This window comes from Callionymus lyra, chromosome 3, assembly GCF_982586985.1.
Source record: "Callionymus lyra chromosome 3, fCalLyr1.hap1.1, whole genome shotgun sequence".
In the NCBI taxonomy this organism is placed as follows: domain Eukaryota; kingdom Metazoa; phylum Chordata; class Actinopteri; order Syngnathiformes; family Callionymidae; genus Callionymus; species Callionymus lyra.
Genome location: NC_141820.1, coordinates 141,472 through 161,371, shown reverse-complemented (window position 1 = coordinate 161,371; position 19,900 = coordinate 141,472). Strand labels below are relative to the sequence as shown.

Genomic DNA, 19,900 nt, shown 5'->3' with positions numbered 1-19,900 from the left:
TAACTGTGGTTTACTGTGGTTAATAGAATAGAATAGAAAAGCTTTATTAACTGCGATTTACTGTGGTTAACTGTGGTTTACTGTGGTTTACTGTGGTTAACTGTGGTTAACTGTGGTTTACTGTGGTTTACTGTGGTTTACTGTGGTTAACTGTGGTTAACTGTGGTTAACTGTGGTTTACTGTGGTTTACTGTGGTTTACTGTGGTTTACTGTGGTTTACTGTGGTTAACTGTGGTTAACTGTGGTTTACTGTGGTTTACTGTGGTTAACTGTGGTTAACTGTGGTTTACTGTGGTTTACTGTGGTTAACTGTGGTTAACTGTGGTTAACTGTGGTTAACTGTGGTTTACTGTGGTTTACTGTGGTTTACTGTGGTTTACTGTGGTTTACTGTGGTTAACTGTGGTTAACTGTGGTTTACTGTGGTTTACTGTGGTTAACTGTGGTTTACTGTGGTTTACTGTGGTTTACTGTGGTTTACTGTGGTTAACTGTGGTTAACTGTGGTTAACTGTGGTTTACTGTGGTTTACTGTGGTTAATAGAATAGAATAGAAAAGCTTTATTAACTGTGGTTTACTGTGGTTAACTGTGGTTAACTGTGGTTTACTGTGGTTTACTGTGGTTAATAGAATAGAAAAGCTTTATTAACTGTGGTTTACTGTGGTTAACTGTGGTTTACTGTGGTTTACTGTGGTTTACTGTGGTTTACTGTGGTTTACTGTGGTTAACTGTGGTTAACTGTGGTTTACTGTGGTTTACTGTGGTTTACTGTGGTTTACTGTGGTTTACTGTGGTTTACTGTGGTTTACTGTGGTTTACTGTGGTTTACTGTGGTTTACTGTGGTTAACTGTGGTTAACTGTGGTTAACTGTGGTTTACTGTGGTTTACTGTGGTTTACTGTGGTTTACTGTGGTTTACTGTGGTTTACTGTGGTTTACTGTGGTTTACTGTGGTTTACTGTGGTTTACTGTGGTTTACTGTGGTTTACTGTGGTTTACTGTGGTTTACTGTGGTTTACTGTGGTTTACTGTGGTTAACTGTGGTTTACTGTGGTTTACTGTGGTTTACTGTGGTTTACTGTGGTTTACTGTGGTTTACTGTGGTTTACTGTGGTTTACTGTGGTTAACTGTGGTTAACTGTGGTTTACTGTGGTTTACTGTGGTTTACTGTGGTTTACTGTGGTTTACTGTGGTTTACTGTGGTTTACTGTGGTTTACTGTGGTTTACTGTGGTTAACTGTGGTTTACTGTGGTTTACTGTGGTTTACTGTGGTTTACTGTGGTTTACTGTGGTTAACTGTGGTTTACTGTGGTTTACTGTGGTTTACTGTGGTTTACTGTGGTTAACTGTGGTTAACTGTGGTTTACTGTGGTTTACTGTGGTTTACTGTGGTTAACTGTGGTTAACTGTGGTTTACTGTGGTTTACTGTGGTTTACTGTGGTTAACTGTGGTTTACTGTGGTTTACTGTGGTTTACTGTGGTTAACTGTGGTTTACTGTGGTTTACTGTGGTTTACTGTGGTTTACTGTGGTTTACTGTGGTTTACTGTGGTTTACTGTGGTTTACTGTGGTTTACTGTGGTTTACTGTGGTTAACTGTGGTTAACTGTGGTTAACTGTGGTTAACTGTGGTTTACTGTGGTTTACTGTGGTTTACTGTGGTTTACTGTGGTTTACTGTGGTTTACTGTGGTTTACTGTGGTTAACTGTGGTTTACTGTGGTTTACTGTGGTTTACTGTGGTTTACTGTGGTTTACTGTGGTTAACTGTGGTTTACTGTGGTTTACTGTGGTTTACTGTGGTTAACTGTGGTTAACTGTGGTTAACTGTGGTTAACTGTGGTTTACTGTGGTTTACTGTGGTTTACTGTGGTTAACTGTGGTTAACTGTGGTTTACTGTGGTTAACTGTGGTTTACTGTGGTTAACTGTGGTTTACTGTGGTTTACTGTGGTTAACTGTGGTTTACTGTGGTTTACTGTGGTTTACTGTGGTTAACTGTGGTTTACTGTGGTTTACTGTGGTTTACTGTGGTTTACTGTGGTTTACTGTGGTTAACTGTGGTTTACTGTGGTTTACTGTGGTTTACTGTGGTTTACTCTGGTGTACTCTGGTGTACTCTGGTGTACTCTGGTGTACTCTGGTGTACTCTGGTGTACTCTGGTGTACTCTGGTGTACTCTGGTTTACTCTGTAGTACTCTGTAGTACTCTGTAGTACTCTGGTGTACTCTGGTGTACTCTGGTGTACTGTGGTGTACTGTGGTGTACTCTGGTGTACTCTGGTGTACTCTGGTGTACTCTGGTGTACTCTGGTGTACTCTGGTGTACTGTGGTGTACTCTGGTGTACTCTGGTTTACTCTGGTTTACTCTGGTGTACTCTGGTGTACTCTGGTGTACTCTGGTGTACTCTGGTGTACTCTGGTGTACTGTGGTTTACTGTGGTTTACTGTGGTTTACTGTGGTGTACTGTGGTTTACTCTGGTTTACTCTGGTTTACTCTGGTTTACTCTGGTTAACTCTGGTTAACTCTGGTTAACTCTGGTTTCCTCCCACAGTCAAGTGTCGGGCAGAAGAATGTTTGAGTCGACATCGAGATATAAAGTTTGAAATCGAAGCTTACGCTGACCTGCCAGCAGGGGGCGACACAAACAAAATAATATTTAAAAGGGTTTCATTCAAAGTAAATATTTCTTCTTGACAAAAGGTTTTCATTTGATGTCATGTTTTCATATTTACTTTTATATTTATTGTAAATCTCATGTATAACTTATATAACTATAATACTGTCAGGTGTTTTTATTGTAAATCTCATGTATAACTTATAGAACTATAATACTGTCAGGTGTTTTTATTGTAAATCTCATGTATAACTTATAGAACTATAATACTGTCAGGTGTTTTTATTGTAAATCTCATGTATAACTTATAGAACTATAATACTGTCCAGGTGTTTTTATTGTAAATCTCATGTATAACTTATAGAACTATAATACTGTCAGGTGTTTTTATTGTAAATCTCATGTATAACTTATAGAACTATAATACTGTCAGGTGTTTTTATTGTAAATCTCATGTATAACCTATAGAACTATAATACTGTCCAGGTGTTTTTATTGTAAATCTCATGTATAACTTATAGAACTATAATACTGTCCAGGTGTTTTTATTGTAAATCTCATGTATAACTTATAGAACTATAATACTGTCCAGGTGTTTTTATTGTAAATCTCATGTATAACCTATAGAACTATAATACTGTCCAGGTGTTTTTATTGTAAATCTCATGTATAACTTATAGAACTATAATACTGTCCAGGTGTTTTTATTGTAAATCTCATGTATAACTTATAGAACTATAATACTGTCAGGTGTTTTTATTGTAAATCTCATGTATAACTTATAGAACTATAATACTGTCAGGTGTTTTTATTGTAAATCTCATGTATAACTTATATAACTATAATACTGTCAGGTGTTTTTATTGTAAATCTCATGTATAACTTATATAACTATAATACTGTCAGGTGTTTTTATTGTAAATCTCATGTATAACTTATAGAACTATAATACTGTCCAGGTGTTTTTATTGTAAATCTCATGTATAACTTATAGAACTATAATACTGTCCAGGTATTTTTATTGTAAATCTCATGTATAACTTATAGAACTATAATACTGTCAGGTGTTTTTATTGTAAATCTCATGTATAACTTATAGAACTATAATACTGTCAGGTGTTTTTATTGTAAATCTCATGTATAACTTATAGAACTATAATACTGTCAGGTGTTTTTATTGTAAATCTCATGTATAACTTATAGAACTATAATACTGTCAGGTGTTTTTATTGTAAATCTCATGTATAACTTATAGAACTATAATACTGTCAGGTGTTTTTATTGTAAATCTCATGTATAACTTATAGAACTATAATACTGTCAGGTGTTTTTATTGTAAATCTCATGTATAACTTATAGAACTATAATACTGTCAGGTGTTTTTATTGTAAATCTCATGTATAACTTATAGAACTATAATACTGTCAGGTGTTTTTATTGTAAATCTCATGTATAACTTATAGAACTATAATACTGTCAGGTGTTTTTATTGTAAATCTCATGTATAACTTATAGAACTATAATACTGTCAGGTGTTTTTATTGTAAATCTCATGTATAACTTATAGAACTATAATACTGTCAGGTGTTTTTATTGTAAATCTCATGTATAACTTATAGAACTATAATACTTTCCAGGTGTTTTTATTGTAAATCTCATGTATAACTTATAGAACTATAATACTGTCCAGGTGTTTTTATTGTAAATCTCATGTATAACTTATAGAACTATAATACTGTCAGGTGTTTTTATTGTAAATCTCATGTATAACTTATAGAACTATAATACTGTCAGGTGTTTTTATTGTAAATCTCATGTATAACTTATAGAACTATAATACCGTCAGGTGTTTTTATTGTAAATCTCATGTATAACTTATAGAACTATAATACCGTCAGGTGTTTTTATTGTAAATCTCATGTATAACTTATAGAACTATAATACTGTCCAGGTGTTTTTATTGTAAATCTCATGTATAACTTATAGAACTATAATACTGTCAGGTGTTTTTATTGTAAATCTCATGTATAACTTATAGAACTATAATACTGTCAGGTGTTTTTATTGTAAATCTCATGTATAACTTATAGAACTATAATACTGTCAGGTGTTTTTATTGTAAATCTCATGTATAACTTATAGAACTATAATACTGTCAGGTGTTTTTATTGTAAATCTCATGTATAACTTATAGAACTATAATACTGTCCAGGTGTTTTTATTGTAAATCTCATGTATAACTTATAGAACTATAATACTGTCCAGGTGTTTTTATTGTAAATCTCATGTATAACTTATAGAACTATAATACCGTCAGGTGTTTTTATTGTAAATCTCATGTATAACTTATAGAACTATAATACTGTCAGGTGTTTTTATTGTAAATCTCATGTATAACTTATAGAACTATAATACTGTCCAGGTGTTTTTATTGTAAATCTCATGTATAACTTATAGAACTATAATACTGTCAGGTGTTTTTATTGTAAATCTCATGTATAACTTATAGAACTATAATACTGTCAGGTGTTTTTATTGTAAATCTCATGTATAACTTATAGAACTATAATACTGTCAGGTGTTTTTATTGTAAATCTCATGTATAACTTATAGAACTATAATACTGTCCAGGTGTTTTTATTGTAAATCTCATGTATAACTTATAGAACTATAATACTGTCAGGTGTTTTTATTGTAAATCTCATGTATAACTTATAGAACTATAATACTGTCAGGTGTTTTTATTGTAAATCTCATGTATAACTTATAGAACTATAATACTGTCAGGTGTTTTTATTGTAAATCTCATGTATAACTTATAGAACTATAATACTGTCAGGTGTTTTTATTGTAAATCTCATGTATAACTTATAGAACTATAATACTGTCAGGTGTTTTTATTGTAAATCTCATGTATAACTTATAGAACTATAATACTGTCAGGTGTTTTTATTGTAAATCTCATGTATAACTTATAGAACTATAATACTGTCAGGTGTTTTTATTGTAAATCTCATGTATAACTTATAGAACTATAATACTGTCAGGTGTTTTTATTGTAAATCTCATGTATAACTTATATAACTATAATACTGTCAGGTGTTTTTATTGTAAATCTCATGTATAACTTATATAACTATAATACTGTCAGGTGTTTTTATTGTAAATCTCATGTATAACTTATATAATTATAATACTGTCAGGTGTTTTTATTGTAAATCTCATGTATAACTTATATAACTATAATACTGTCAGGTGTTTTTATTGTAAATCTCATGTATAACTTATATAACTATAATACTGTCCTGGTGTTTTTATTGTAAATCTCATGTATAACTTATAGAACTATAATACTGTCAGGTGTTTTTATTGTAAATCTCATGTATAACTTATAGAACTATAATACTGTCAGGTGTTTTTATTGTAAATCTCATGTATAACTTATAGAACTATAATACTGTCCAGGTGTTTTTATTGTAAATCTCATGTATAACTTATAGAACTATAATACTGTCCAGGTGTTTTTATTATAAATCTCATGTATAACTTATAGAACTATAATACTGTCAGGTGTTTTTATTATAAATCTCATGTATAACTTATAGAACTATAATACTGTCCAGGTGTTTTTATTGTAAATCTCATGTATAACTTATAGAACTATAATACCGTCAGGTGTTTTTATTGTAAATCTCATGTATAACTTATAGAACTATAATACTGTCCAGGTGTTTTTATTGTAAATCTCATGTATAACTTATAGAACTATAATACTGTCCAGGTGTTTTTATTATAAATCTCATGTATAACTTATAGAACTATAATACTGTCCAGGTGTTTTTATTGTAAATCTCATGTATAACTTATAGAACTATAATACTGTCAGGTGTTTTTATTATAAATCTCATGTATAACTTATAGAACTATAATACTGTCCAGGTGTTTTTATTATAAATCTCATGTATAACTTATAGAACTATAATACTGTCCAGGTGTTTTTATTGTAAATCTCATGTATAACTTATAGAACTATAATACTGTCAGGTGTTTTTATTGTAAATCTCATGTATAACTTATATAACTATAATACTGTCAGGTGTTTTTATTATAAATCTCATGTTTAACTTATAGAACTATAATACTGTCCAGGTGTTTTTATTGTAAATCTCATGTATAACTTATAGAACTATAATACTGTCAGGTGTTTTTATTATAAATCTCATGTATAACTTATAGAACTATAATACTGTCAGGTGTTTTTATTATAAATCTCATGTATAACTTATAGAACTATAATACTGTCAGGTGTTTTTATTATAAATCTCATGTATAACTTATAGAACTATAATACTGTCCAGGTGTTTTTATTATAAATCTCATGTATAACTTATAGAACTATAATACTGTCCAGGTGTTTTTATTGTAAATCTCATGTATAACTTATAGAACTATAATACTGTCAGGTGTTTTTATTGTAAATCTCATGTATAACTTATAGAACTATAATACTGTCAGGTGTTTTTATTATAAATCTCATGTATAACTTATAGAACTATAATACTGTCAGGTGTTTTTATTGTAAATCTCATGTATAACTTATAGAACTATAATACTGTCAGGTGTTTTTATTGTAAATCTCATGTATAACTTATAGAACTATAATACTGTCAGGTGTTTTTATTGTAAATCTCATGTATAACTTATAGAACTATAATACTGTCAGGTGTTTTTATTGTAAATCTCATGTATAACTTATAGAACTATAATACTGTCAGGTGTTTTTATTGTAAATCTCATGTATAACTTATAGAACTATAATACTGTCAGGTGTTTTTATTGTAAATCTCATGTATAACTTATAGAACTATAATACTGTCAGGTGTTTTTATTGTAAATCTCATGTATAACTTATAGAACTATAATACTGTCAGGTGTTTTTATTGTAAATCTCATGTATAACTTATAGAACTATAATACTGTCCAGGTGTTTTTATTGTAAATCTCATGTATAACTTATAGAACTATAATACTGTCAGGAGTTTTTATTGTAAATCTCATGTATAACTTGTATAACTATAATACTGTCAGGTGTTTTTATTGTAAATCTCATGTATAACTTATAGAACTATAATACTGTCAGGTGTTTTTATTGTAAATCTCATGTATAACTTATAGAACTATAATACTGTCCAGGTGTTTTTATTGTAAATCTCATGTATAACTTATAGAACTATAATACTGTCAGGTGTTTTTATTGTAAATCTCATGTATAACTTATATAACTATAATACTGTCAGGTGTTTTTATTGTAAATCTCATGTATAACTTATATAACTATAATACTGTCAGGTGTTTTTTTTGTAAATCTCATGTATAACTTATAGAACTATAATACTGTCAGGTGTTTTTATTGTAAATCTCATGTATAACTTATAGAACTATAATACTGTCAGGTGTTTTTATTGTAAATCTCATGTATAACTTATATAACTATAATACTGTCAGGTGTTTTTATTGTAAATCTCATGTATAACTTATAGAACTATAATACTGTCCAGGTGTTTTTATTGTAAATCTCATGTATAACTTATAGAACTATAATACTGTCAGGTGTTTTTATTGTAAATCTCATGTATAACTTATAGAACTATAATACTGTCCAGGTGTTTTTATTGTAAATTTCATGTATAACTTATAGAACTATAATACTGTCAGGTGTTTTTTTTGTAAATCTCATGTATAACTTATAGAACTATAATACTGTCAGGTGTTTTTATTGTAAATCTCATGTATAACTTATAGAACTATAATACTGTCAGGTGTTTTTATTGTAAATCTCATGTATAACTTATAGAACTATAATACTGTCAGGTGTTTTTATTGTAAATCTCATGTATAACTTATAGAACTATAATACTGTCAGGTGTTTTTATTATAAATCTCATGTATAACTTATAGAACTATAATACTGTCAGGTGTTTTTATTGTAAATCTCATGTATAACTTATAGAACTATAATACTGTCAGGTGTTTTTATTGTAAATCTCATGTATAACTTATATAACTATAATACTGTCAGGTGTTTTTATTGTAAATCTCATGTATAACTTATAGAACTATAATACTGTCAGGTGTTTTTATTATAAATCTCATGTATAACTTATAGAACTATAATACTGTCAGGTGTTTTTATTGTAAATCTCATGTATAACGTATAGAACTATAATACTGTCAGGTGTTTTTATTGTAAATCTCATGTATAACTTATAGAACTATAATACTGTCAGGTGTTTTTATTGTAAATCTCATGTATAACTTATAGAACTATAATACTGTCCAGGTGTTTTTATTGTAAATCTCATGTATAACTTATAGAACTATAATACTGTCAGGTGTTTTTATTGTAAATCTCATGTATAACTTATAGAACTATAATACTGTCAGGTTTTTTTATTGTAAATCTCATGTATAACTTATAGAACTATAATACTGTCCAGGTGTTTTTATTGTAAATCTCATGTATAACTTATAGAACTATAATACTGTCAGGTGTTTTTATTGTAAATCTCATGTATAACTTATAGAACTATAATACTGTCCAGGTGTTTTTATTGTAAATCTCATGTATAACTTATAGAACTATAATACTGTCCAGGTGTTTTTATTGTAAATCTCATGTATAACTTATAGAACTATAATACTGTCAGGTGTTTTTATTGTAAATCTCATGTATAACTTATAGAACTATAATACTGTCCAGGTGTTTTTATTATAAATCTCATGTATAACTTATAGAACTATAATACTGTCAGGTGTTTTTATTGTAAATCTCATGTATAACTTATAGAACTATAATACTGTCCAGGTGTTTTTATTATAAATCTCATGTATAACTTATAGAACTATAATACTGTCAGGTGTTTTTATTGTAAATCTCATGTATAACTTATAGAACTATAATACTGTCAGGTGTTTTTATTATAAATCTCATGTATAACTTATAGAACTATAATACTGTCAGGTGTTTTTATTGTAAATCTCATGTATAACTTATAGAACTATAATACTGTCAGGTGTTTTTATTATAAATCTCATGTATAACTTATAGAACTATAATACTGTCAGGTGTTTTTATTGTAAATCTCATGTATAACTTATAGAACTATAATACTGTCAGGTGTTTTTATTGTAAATCTCATGTATAACTTATAGAACTATAATACTGTCAGGTGTTTTTATTGTAAATCTCATGTATAACTTATAGAACTATAATACTGTCAGGTGTTTTTATTGTAAATCTAATGTATAACTTATAGAACTATAATACTGTCAGGTGTTTTTATTGTAAATCTCATGTATAACTTATAGAACTATAATACTGTCAGGTGTTTTTATTGTAAATCTCATGTATAACTTATAGAACTATAATACTGTCAGGTGTTTTTATTGTAAATCTCATGTATAACTTATAGAACTATAATACTGTCAGGAGTTTTTATTGTAAATCTCATGTATAACTTGTATAACTATAATACTGTCAGGTGTTTTTATTGTAAATCTCATGTATAACTTATAGAACTATAATACTGTCAGGTGTTTTTATTGTAAATCTCATGTATAACTTATAGAACTATAATACTGTCCAGGTGTTTTTATTGTAAATCTCATGTATAACTTATAGAACTATAATACTGTCAGGTGTTTTTATTGTAAATCTCATGTATAACTTATAGAACTATAATACTGTCAGGTGTTTTTATTATAAATCTCATGTATAACTTATAGAACTATAATACTGTCAGGTGTTTTTATTGTAAATCTCATGTATAACTTATAGAACTATAATACTGTCAGGTGTTTTTATTGTAAATCTCATGTATAACTTATATAACTATAATACTGTCAGGTGTTTTTATTGTAAATCTCATGTATAACTTATAGAACTATAATACTGTCAGGTGTTTTTTTTGTAAATCTCATGTATAACTTATAGAACTATAATACTGTCAGGTGTTTTTATTGTAAATCTCATGTATAACTTATAGAACTATAATACTGTCAGGTGTTTTTATTGTAAATCTCATGTATAACTTATAGAACTATAATACTGTCAGGTGTTTTTATTGTAAATCTCATGTATAACTTATAGAACTATAATACTGTCCAGGTGTTTTTATTGTAAATCTCATGTATAACTTATAGAACTATAATACTGTCAGGTGTTTTTTTTGTAAATCTCATGTATAACTTATAGAACTATAATACTGTCAGGTGTTTTTATTGTAAATCTCATGTATAACTTATAGAACTATAATACTGTCAGGTGTTTTTATTGTAAATCTCATGTATAACTTATAGAACTATAATACTGTCAGGTGTTTTTATTGTAAATCTCATGTATAACTTATAGAACTATAATACTGTCAGGTGTTTTTATTATAAATCTCATGTATAACTTATAGAACTATAATACTGTCAGGTGTTTTTATTGTAAATCTCATGTATAACTTATAGAACTATAATACTGTCAGGTGTTTTTATTGTAAATCTCATGTATAACTTATAGAACTATAATACTGTCAGGTGTTTTTATTGTAAATCTCATGTATAACTTATAGAACTATAATACTGTCAGGTGTTTTTATTGTAAATCTCATGTATAACTTATAGAACTATAATACTGTCAGGTGTTTTTATTGTAAATCTCATGTATAACGTATAGAACTATAATACTGTCAGGTGTTTTTATTGTAAATCTCATGTATAACTTATAGAACTATAATACTGTCAGGTGTTTTTATTGTAAATCTCATGTATAACTTATAGAACTATAATACTGTCCAGGTGTTTTTATTGTAAATCTCATGTATAACTTATAGAACTATAATACTGTCAGGTGTTTTTATTGTAAATCTCATGTATAACTTATAGAACTATAATACTGTCAGGTGTTTTTATTGTAAATCTCATGTATAACTTATAGAACTATAATACTGTCCAGGTGTTTTTATTGTAAATCTCATGTATAACTTATAGAACTATAATACTGTCAGGTGTTTTTATTGTAAATCTCATGTATAACTTATAGAACTATAATACTGTCCAGGTGTTTTTATTGTAAATCTCATGTATAACTTATAGAACTATAATACTGTCCAGGTGTTTTTATTGTAAATCTCATGTATAACTTATAGAACTATAATACTGTCAGGTGTTTTTATTGTAAATCTCATGTATAACTTATAGAACTATAATACTGTCCAGGTGTTTTTATTATAAATCTCATGTATAACTTATAGAACTATAATACTGTCAGGTGTTTTTATTGTAAATCTCATGTATAACTTATAGAACTATAATACTGTCCAGGTGTTTTTATTATAAATCTCATGTATAACTTATAGAACTATAATACTGTCAGGTGTTTTTATTGTAAATCTCATGTATAACTTATAGAACTATAATACTGTCAGGTGTTTTTATTATAAATCTCATGTATAACTTATAGAACTATAATACTGTCAGGTGTTTTTATTGTAAATCTCATGTATAACTTATAGAACTATAATACTGTCAGGTGTTTTTATTGTAAATCTCATGTATAACTTATAGAACTATAATACTGTCAGGTGTTTTTATTGTAAATCTCATGTATAACTTATAGAACTATAATACTGTCAGGTGTTTTTATTATAAATCTCATGTATAACTTATAGAACTATAATACTGTCAGGTGTTTTTACTATAAATCTCATGTATAACTTATAGAACTATAATACTGTCCAGGTGTTTTTATTGTAAATCTCATGTATAACTTATAGAACTATAATACTGTCAGGTGTTTTTATTTGTACAGTTCAGCATCAGGGGTCAAAGGTCAGATTCAATCAGAGGAATTAAACGCTATTTTCTTCAAACCATTATTTTTGTCAGCAAATACTTTCTTATACTGTGGGAGTAATAATATGTCCTTTTTGTAACCAGGTACTCATTTAAATACTGCTTAACCATCCATGACATCATTGATTAATAAAGTATTGATCATTAACCATCCATGACATCATTGATTAATAAAGTATTGATCATTAACCATCCATGACATCATTGATTAATAAAGTATTGATCATTAACCATCCATGACATCATTAATTAATAAAGTAGTTGATCATTAACCATCCATGACATCATTGATTAATAAAGTATTGATCATTAACCATCCATGACATCATTAATTAATAAAGTAGTTGATCATTAACCATCCATGACATCATTGATTAATAAAGTATTGATCATTAACCATCCATGACATCATTAATTAATAAAGTAGTTGATCATTAACCATCCATGACATCATTGATTAATAAAGTATTGATCATTAACCATCCATGACATCATTGATTAATAAAGTATTGATCATTAACCATCCATGACATCATTGATTAATAAAGTATTGATCATTAACCATCCATGACATCATTGATTAATAAAGTATTGATCATTAACAATCCATGACATCATTGTTTAATAAAGTATTGATCATTAACCATCCATGACATCATTGATTAATAAAGTATTGATCATTAACCATCCATGACATCATTGATTAATAAAGTATTGATCATTAACCATCCATGACATCATTGATTAATAAAGTATTGATCATTAACCATCCATGACATCATTGATTAATAAAGTATTGATCATTAACCATCCATGACATCATTGATTAATAAAGTATTGATCATTAACCATCCATGACATCATTGATTAATAAAGTATTGATCATTAACCATCCATGACATCATTGATTAATAAAGTATTGATCATTAACCATCCATGACATCATTGATTAATAAAGTATTAATCATTAACCATCCATGACATCATTGATTAATAAAGTATTGATCATTAACCATCCATGACATCATTGATTAATAAAGTATTGATCATTAACCATCCATGACATCATTGATTAATAAAGTATTGATCATTAACCATCCATGACATCATTGATTAATAAAGTATTGATCATTAACCATCCGTGACATCATTGATTAATAAAGTATTGATCATTAACCATCCATGACATCATTGTTTAATAAAGTATTGATCATTAACCATCCATGACATCATTGATTAATAAAGTATTGATCATTAACCATCCATGACATCATTGATTAATAAAGTATTGATCATTAACCATCCGTGACATCATTGATTAATAAAGTATTGATCATTAACCATCCGTGACATCATTGATTAATAAAGTATTGATCATTAACCATCCATGACATCATTGTTTAATAAAGTATTGATCATTAACCATCCATGACATCGTTGTTTAATAAAGTATTGATCATTAACCATCCATGACATCATTGATTAATAAAGTATTGATCATTAACCATCCATGACATCATTGATTAATAAAGTATTGATCATTAACCATCCATGACATCATTGATTAATAAAGTATTGATCATTAACCATCCATGACATCATTGATTAATAAAGTATTGATCATTAACCATCCATGACATCATTGATTAATAAAGTATTGATCATTAACCATCCATGACATCATTGATTAATAAAGTATTGATCATTAACCATCCATGACATCATTGATTAATAAAGTATTGATCATTAACCATCCATGACATCATTGATTAACAAAGTATTGATCATTAACCATCCATGACATCATTGATTAATAAAGTATTGATCATTAACCATCCATGACATCATTGATTAATAAAGTATTGATCATTAACCATCCATGACATCATTGATTAATAAAGTATCGATCATTAACCATCCATGACATCATTGATTAATAAAGTATCGATCATTAACCATCCATGACATCATTGATTAATAAAGTATTGATCATTAACCATCCATGAAATCATTGATTAATAAAGTATTTGATCATGACATCATTGATTAATAAAGTATTAATCATTAATCATTAATCATCCATGACATCATTGATTAATAAAGTATTGATCATTAACCATCCATGACATCATTGATTAATAAAGTATTGATCATTAACCATCCATGACATCATTGATTAATAAAGTATCGATCATTAACCATCCATGACATCATTGATTTATCTAACAATCCATGACATCATTGATTAATAAAGTATTTATCATTAACCATCCATGACATCATTGATTAATAAAGTATTGATCATTAACCATCCATGACATCATTGATTAATAAAGTATTAATCATTAACCATCCATGACATCATTGATTAATAAAGTATTGATCATTAACCATCCATGACATCATTGATTAATAAAGTATTGATCATTAACAATCCATGACATCATTGATTAATAAAGTATTGATCATTAACCATCCATGACATCATTGATTAATAAAGTATTGATCATTAATTAATAAAGTAGTTGATCATTAACCATCCATGACATCATTGATTAATAAAGTATTAATCATTAACCATCCATGACATCATTGATTAATAAAGTATTTGATCATTAACCATCCATGACATCATTGATTAATAAAGTATTGATCATTAACCATCCATGACATCATTGATTAATAAAGTATTGATCATTAACCATCCATGACATCATTGATTAATAAAGTATTGATCATTAACCATCCATGACATCATTGATTAATAAAGTATTAATCATTAACCATCCATGACATCATTGATTAATAAAGTATTGATCATTAACCATCCATGACATCATTGATTAATAAAGTATTGATCATTAACCATCCATGACATCATTGATTAATAAAGTATTGATCATTAACAATCCATGACATCATTGATTAATAAAGTATTGATCATTAACCATCCATGACATCATTGATTAATAAAGTATTGATCATTAACCATCCATGACATCATTGATTAATAAAGTATTGATCATTAACCATCCATGACATCATTGATTGATAAAGTATTAATCATTAACCATCCATGACATCATTGATTAATAAAGTATTGATCATTAACCATCCATGACATCATTGATTGATAAAGTATAATAACATCATAATCAAGGATAATAACATCATAATAACATCATAATCAAGGATTATAACATCATAATAACATCATTATCAAGGATAATAACATCATTATCAAGGATAATAACATGATAATAACACCAACTCACCTCCTCGCAGTGGGAACAGCACGTACTGCACGAAGGACAAGACTCCGTTGTTCTGGACGTTTCCAGGCTCACAGAACGCTTTCTTCAGCTTCTTCTTCACGTCCTCTCTGGAGTCCAGCAGGTCGATCTTGGACTCCTGTGGGAGAGGTCAGTAGGTCAGGTTAGGTTAGTTGAGGTTATGTTAGGTCAGTAGGTCAGGTTAGGTTAGCTTATGTTAGTTGAGGTTATGTTAGGTTGGGTTAGGTCATGTCAGGTCGGGTCAGGTCGGGTGAGGTTGGGTTGTGTTGGGTTAGGTGAGGTTGGGTGAGGTCGTTTTAGGTGAGGTTGGGTGAGGTCGGGTCGGGTCAGATCGGGTCAGGTCGGGTCGGGTCGGGGCAGGTCGGGTCAGGTCAGGTCGGGTCGGGTTAGGTTAGGTTGGGTTGGGTTGGGTTAGGTTAAGTAGGTTAAGTAGGGTAGGTTAAGTAGGGTAGGTTAAGTAGGTTAGGTTAGGTCAGGTCAGGTCAGGTTAGGTTAGGTCAGGTTAATTAGGTTAGGTTAGGTGAGGTCAGGTTAGATCAGGTTATGTTAGGTTAGGTCAGGTTAAGTAGGTTAGGTGAGGTTAAGTTAGGTCAGGTCAGGGTAGATCAGGTTATGTTAGGGCAGGTCAGGTTAAGTAGGTTAGGTGAGATTAGGTTAGGTGAGGTTAGGTCATGTCAGGTCAGGTTAGGTTATGTTAGGTTAGGTTATGTTAGGTTAGGTTAGGTCAGGTTAGGTGAGGTTAGGTTATGTCAGGTCGGGTCGGGTCGGGTCATGTTATGTTATGTTAGGTTAGGTTGGGTCAGGTTAGGTGAGGTTAGGTGAGGTTAGGTGAGGTTAGGTCAGGTTAGGTGAGGTTAGGTGAGGTTAGGTGAGGTTAGGTGAGGTTAGGTGAGGTTAGGTGAGGTTAGGTGAGGTGAGGTAGATCTTTACTGACAACAGTAGAAGAAGAGACTGAGGTTCAGACTCACTTCCTCAGACGAGCTCATCTTGGCTCCGGTCAGTCCCGGAACCATGGGGTTCATCAGATGCGATCGTTTGTTGTAGCCCAGAGACGGAAGGTACTGGAGCAGAGAGAACGTCACACGAGAAGATCAACATGTTCACCAGAAGGTACCTTCTCTGCCAGCGTGAAGATCTTCCTCTGGTCCACTCCTCCAAACTGAGCGTCCACCTTCAGGTACTCCTCGTCCAGAGCCTTCAAACCATCCAGTTACTTCCGTCCAAACATCTTCCACAGGTGAGTCGTACCTGCAGGCCTGGGTACAGCAGACCGCTCAGCAGCGGGTGGTCCACCTGCTTGACCACTTCGGCTCCAGCCTTCTTCGCGTCGTGTTCCGTGACCATGGAGGAGAGTCGGTACACGTCCAATGTGTACTCTCTGAGGGCAGAGGTCAAAGTTCAACTCGTGACCTCACAGGTGCCCAGGTGGAGCGCGAGACCTGCTCAGCTGATAATCCGTTCCTTTGACGAACTTGAGCTTGTCCAGCGGCACGGAGATGCTCTCCAGCATGGCCTTGATCACCTGCTCGTAGTACTTCACCCGCAGCTCCAGCAGCTCCCAGGGAGCCTTCATGTTGTCCAGGTAAGCATGAAGGTCTGCGAACAGAATGGTCACCTGGAAATAAAGTGACTTAATATCAGCGCCAGTCGAACCGTCGCCAGTAAACAAACCCGGGACTCCAGACGTAAAGAGTTGATGTAACACATGACGGAAGCGTTACACACCAGATCCTCTCTATCGCAGTCGCTCCATGTCACCACTAGAGGGTTCTGTCAAACGCCTTCAATCCCATTACATCAAAGCCCTTCCTGTAGTTATCAGACACAACCGTGTAGACAAACTTCAAATCAAAGTCAACAGTTGAACCTGAAGAATGTTGTCGTATCTTTTACAATCGTTTGTGTGACACAACTTGAAACTTTATCAACACAACCCTCATCACGTGACACACAGTGAGAGAAGAACATCTGAAATGCCAATCAAAACGTACATGATGTTGATCCGTCAAAACAGTGACATTGAAGAAGGTTTCATGTCAACAAACTGCAGGAGAAACGACTTCAATCTTTTGTCAAACAAACTAAAACCTCAAAGACTTTTGTTCAAAACAAACATTTAACAGTTAAAAACATAATGTTTGTACGTTTGACTGCATGTCACCTTGTCGTCGCTATAGCAACCACTGCGAGGAGAACACACAGTGTGTAGTTGCACACACAGTTGTACACACAGTTGTACACACAGTTGTACACACAGTTGTACACACAGTTGTACACACAGTTGTACACACAGTTGTACACACACCTCACACCCAGCCTTGAGGAAGTCTGCAATCTTGGACATGGGCACGAAGTAGGCGACGTGAGGCTTCCCGGTGGTGGCCGTCCCCCAGTAGACCTTCACCTCTCGCTCCTGGAGAACCTGCTTCAGCTTCTCCTCTCCAAGCACCTCCTGGAGACACAAGCAAGACTCGTGATCGTGTCAGGAGACGTCACCTGAGCTGTCAATCACCTGGAGGTTCCTTGTGATGAGGTGGAACTTCTCCTCTGGACTCTGAGCTTTCATGGCACACATGAGTCTGAACACAACATTATTATAGTTAATTATAGTTAAAACAAACATTATTATAGTTAATTATAGTTAAAACAAACATTATTATAGTTAATTAGAGTTAAAACAAACATTATTATAGTTAATTATATTTATAACAAATCATTATATAGTTATAGTTGTAATGAAGGGTTTGTTAAATAAACACAAACTAATAATTATTATAGTTATAGTCATGATGAAGTGTTTGTTAAATAAACACAAACTAATAATTATTATAGTTATATTATAGTTATAGTCGTGATGAAGTGTTTGTTAAATAAACACAAACTAATAATTATTATAGTTATATTAAAGTTATAGTCGTGATGAAGTGTTTGTTAAATAAACACAAACTAATAATTATTATAGTTATATTATAGTTATAGTCGTGATGAAGTGTTTGTTAAATAAACACAAACTAATAATTATTATAGTTATATTATAGTTATAGTCGTGATGAAGTGTTTGTTAAATAAACACAAACTAATAATTATTATAGTTATATTATAGTTATAGTCGTGATGAAGTGTTTGTTAAATAAACACAAACTAATAATTATTATAGTTATATTATAGTTATAGTCGTGATGAAGTGTTTGTTAAATAAACACAAACTAATAATTATTATAGTTATATTATAGTTATAGTCGTGATGAAGTGTTTGTTAAATAAACACAAACTAATAATTATTATAGTTATATTATAGTTATAGTCGTGATGAAGTGTTTGTTAAATAAACACAAACTAATAATTATTATAGTTATATTATAGTTATAGTCGTGATGAAGTGTTTGTTAAATAAACATAAACACACGTTAAGAAGCTTCTGTTGGTTCATCTTCATTTAGATTTGCTTCATATAATAAACACATTTATAAACAGATAATAAACACAAAAGTTAAAACTAAACGCGATGAATGAAGAGAATGAACGTGACGTCAGTGAACGAGGCGTGTTAGCATGTTAGCATGTTAGCATGTCGGCTTCAGGCTCAGAAAGTCAACATAGTTGATCAAAAATCGTCATTTGTTCACAGTTCGAGTCAAACCTTCGCTGAGAATCTGTCGAGAGTCTAGAGTTGAACCTACTGTAGTGGTTAGTGTTGAGTTAGGGTTACTAGTTACTAGTGAGTCAACGTTTCTTTACCTGCTGCAGTGACGCGAGTGTCAGCGACGTCGTTGCATCAGCACTGGTCAGACTGAAGCAATCGAACACGAGCTCAGGATCGACTGGGCAGACTGAAGCAATCGAACACGAGCTCAGGATCGACTGGTCAGACTGAAGCAATCAAACACGAGATCATTGATCGACTAGTCTGCCTGAGGCAATCGAACACGAGCTCAGGATCGACTGTTCAGACTGAAGCAATCGAATACGAGCTCAGGATTGACTGGTCAGACTGAAGCAATCGAACACACAAGCTCAGGATCGACTGGTCAGACTGAAGCAATCGAACACATGAGCTCAGGATCGACTGGTCAGACTGAAGCAATC

The 19,900-nt window shown here is 31.1% G+C and overlaps 1 protein-coding gene across 3 annotated transcripts in view; it reads right to left on the bottom strand.

The window, feature by feature from the left end:
• The window catches only part of yars1 (tyrosyl-tRNA synthetase 1), a 35,642-nt gene extending 16,020 nt beyond the window's left edge, over positions 1–19,622 (bottom strand). The window contains exons 1-8 of one of the 3 annotated variants that reach the window (XM_087786096.1): positions 19,553–19,622; positions 18,327–18,393; positions 18,120–18,266; positions 17,254–17,429; positions 17,063–17,192; positions 16,929–17,009; positions 16,783–16,875; positions 15,797–15,932 (exon numbers count right to left, since the gene is read on the bottom strand). In XM_087786096.1, coding sequence (XP_087642222.1) covers positions 15,797–15,932; positions 16,783–16,875; positions 16,929–17,009; positions 17,063–17,192; positions 17,254–17,429; positions 18,120–18,266; positions 18,327–18,389 — 826 coding nt within the window. In that variant the 5' untranslated portion in view covers positions 18,390–18,393; positions 19,553–19,622. The other 2 variants (XM_087786097.1, XM_087786098.1) reach the window with 2 other exon arrangements.
• Between the last annotated feature and the right edge of the window lie 278 nt (positions 19,623–19,900).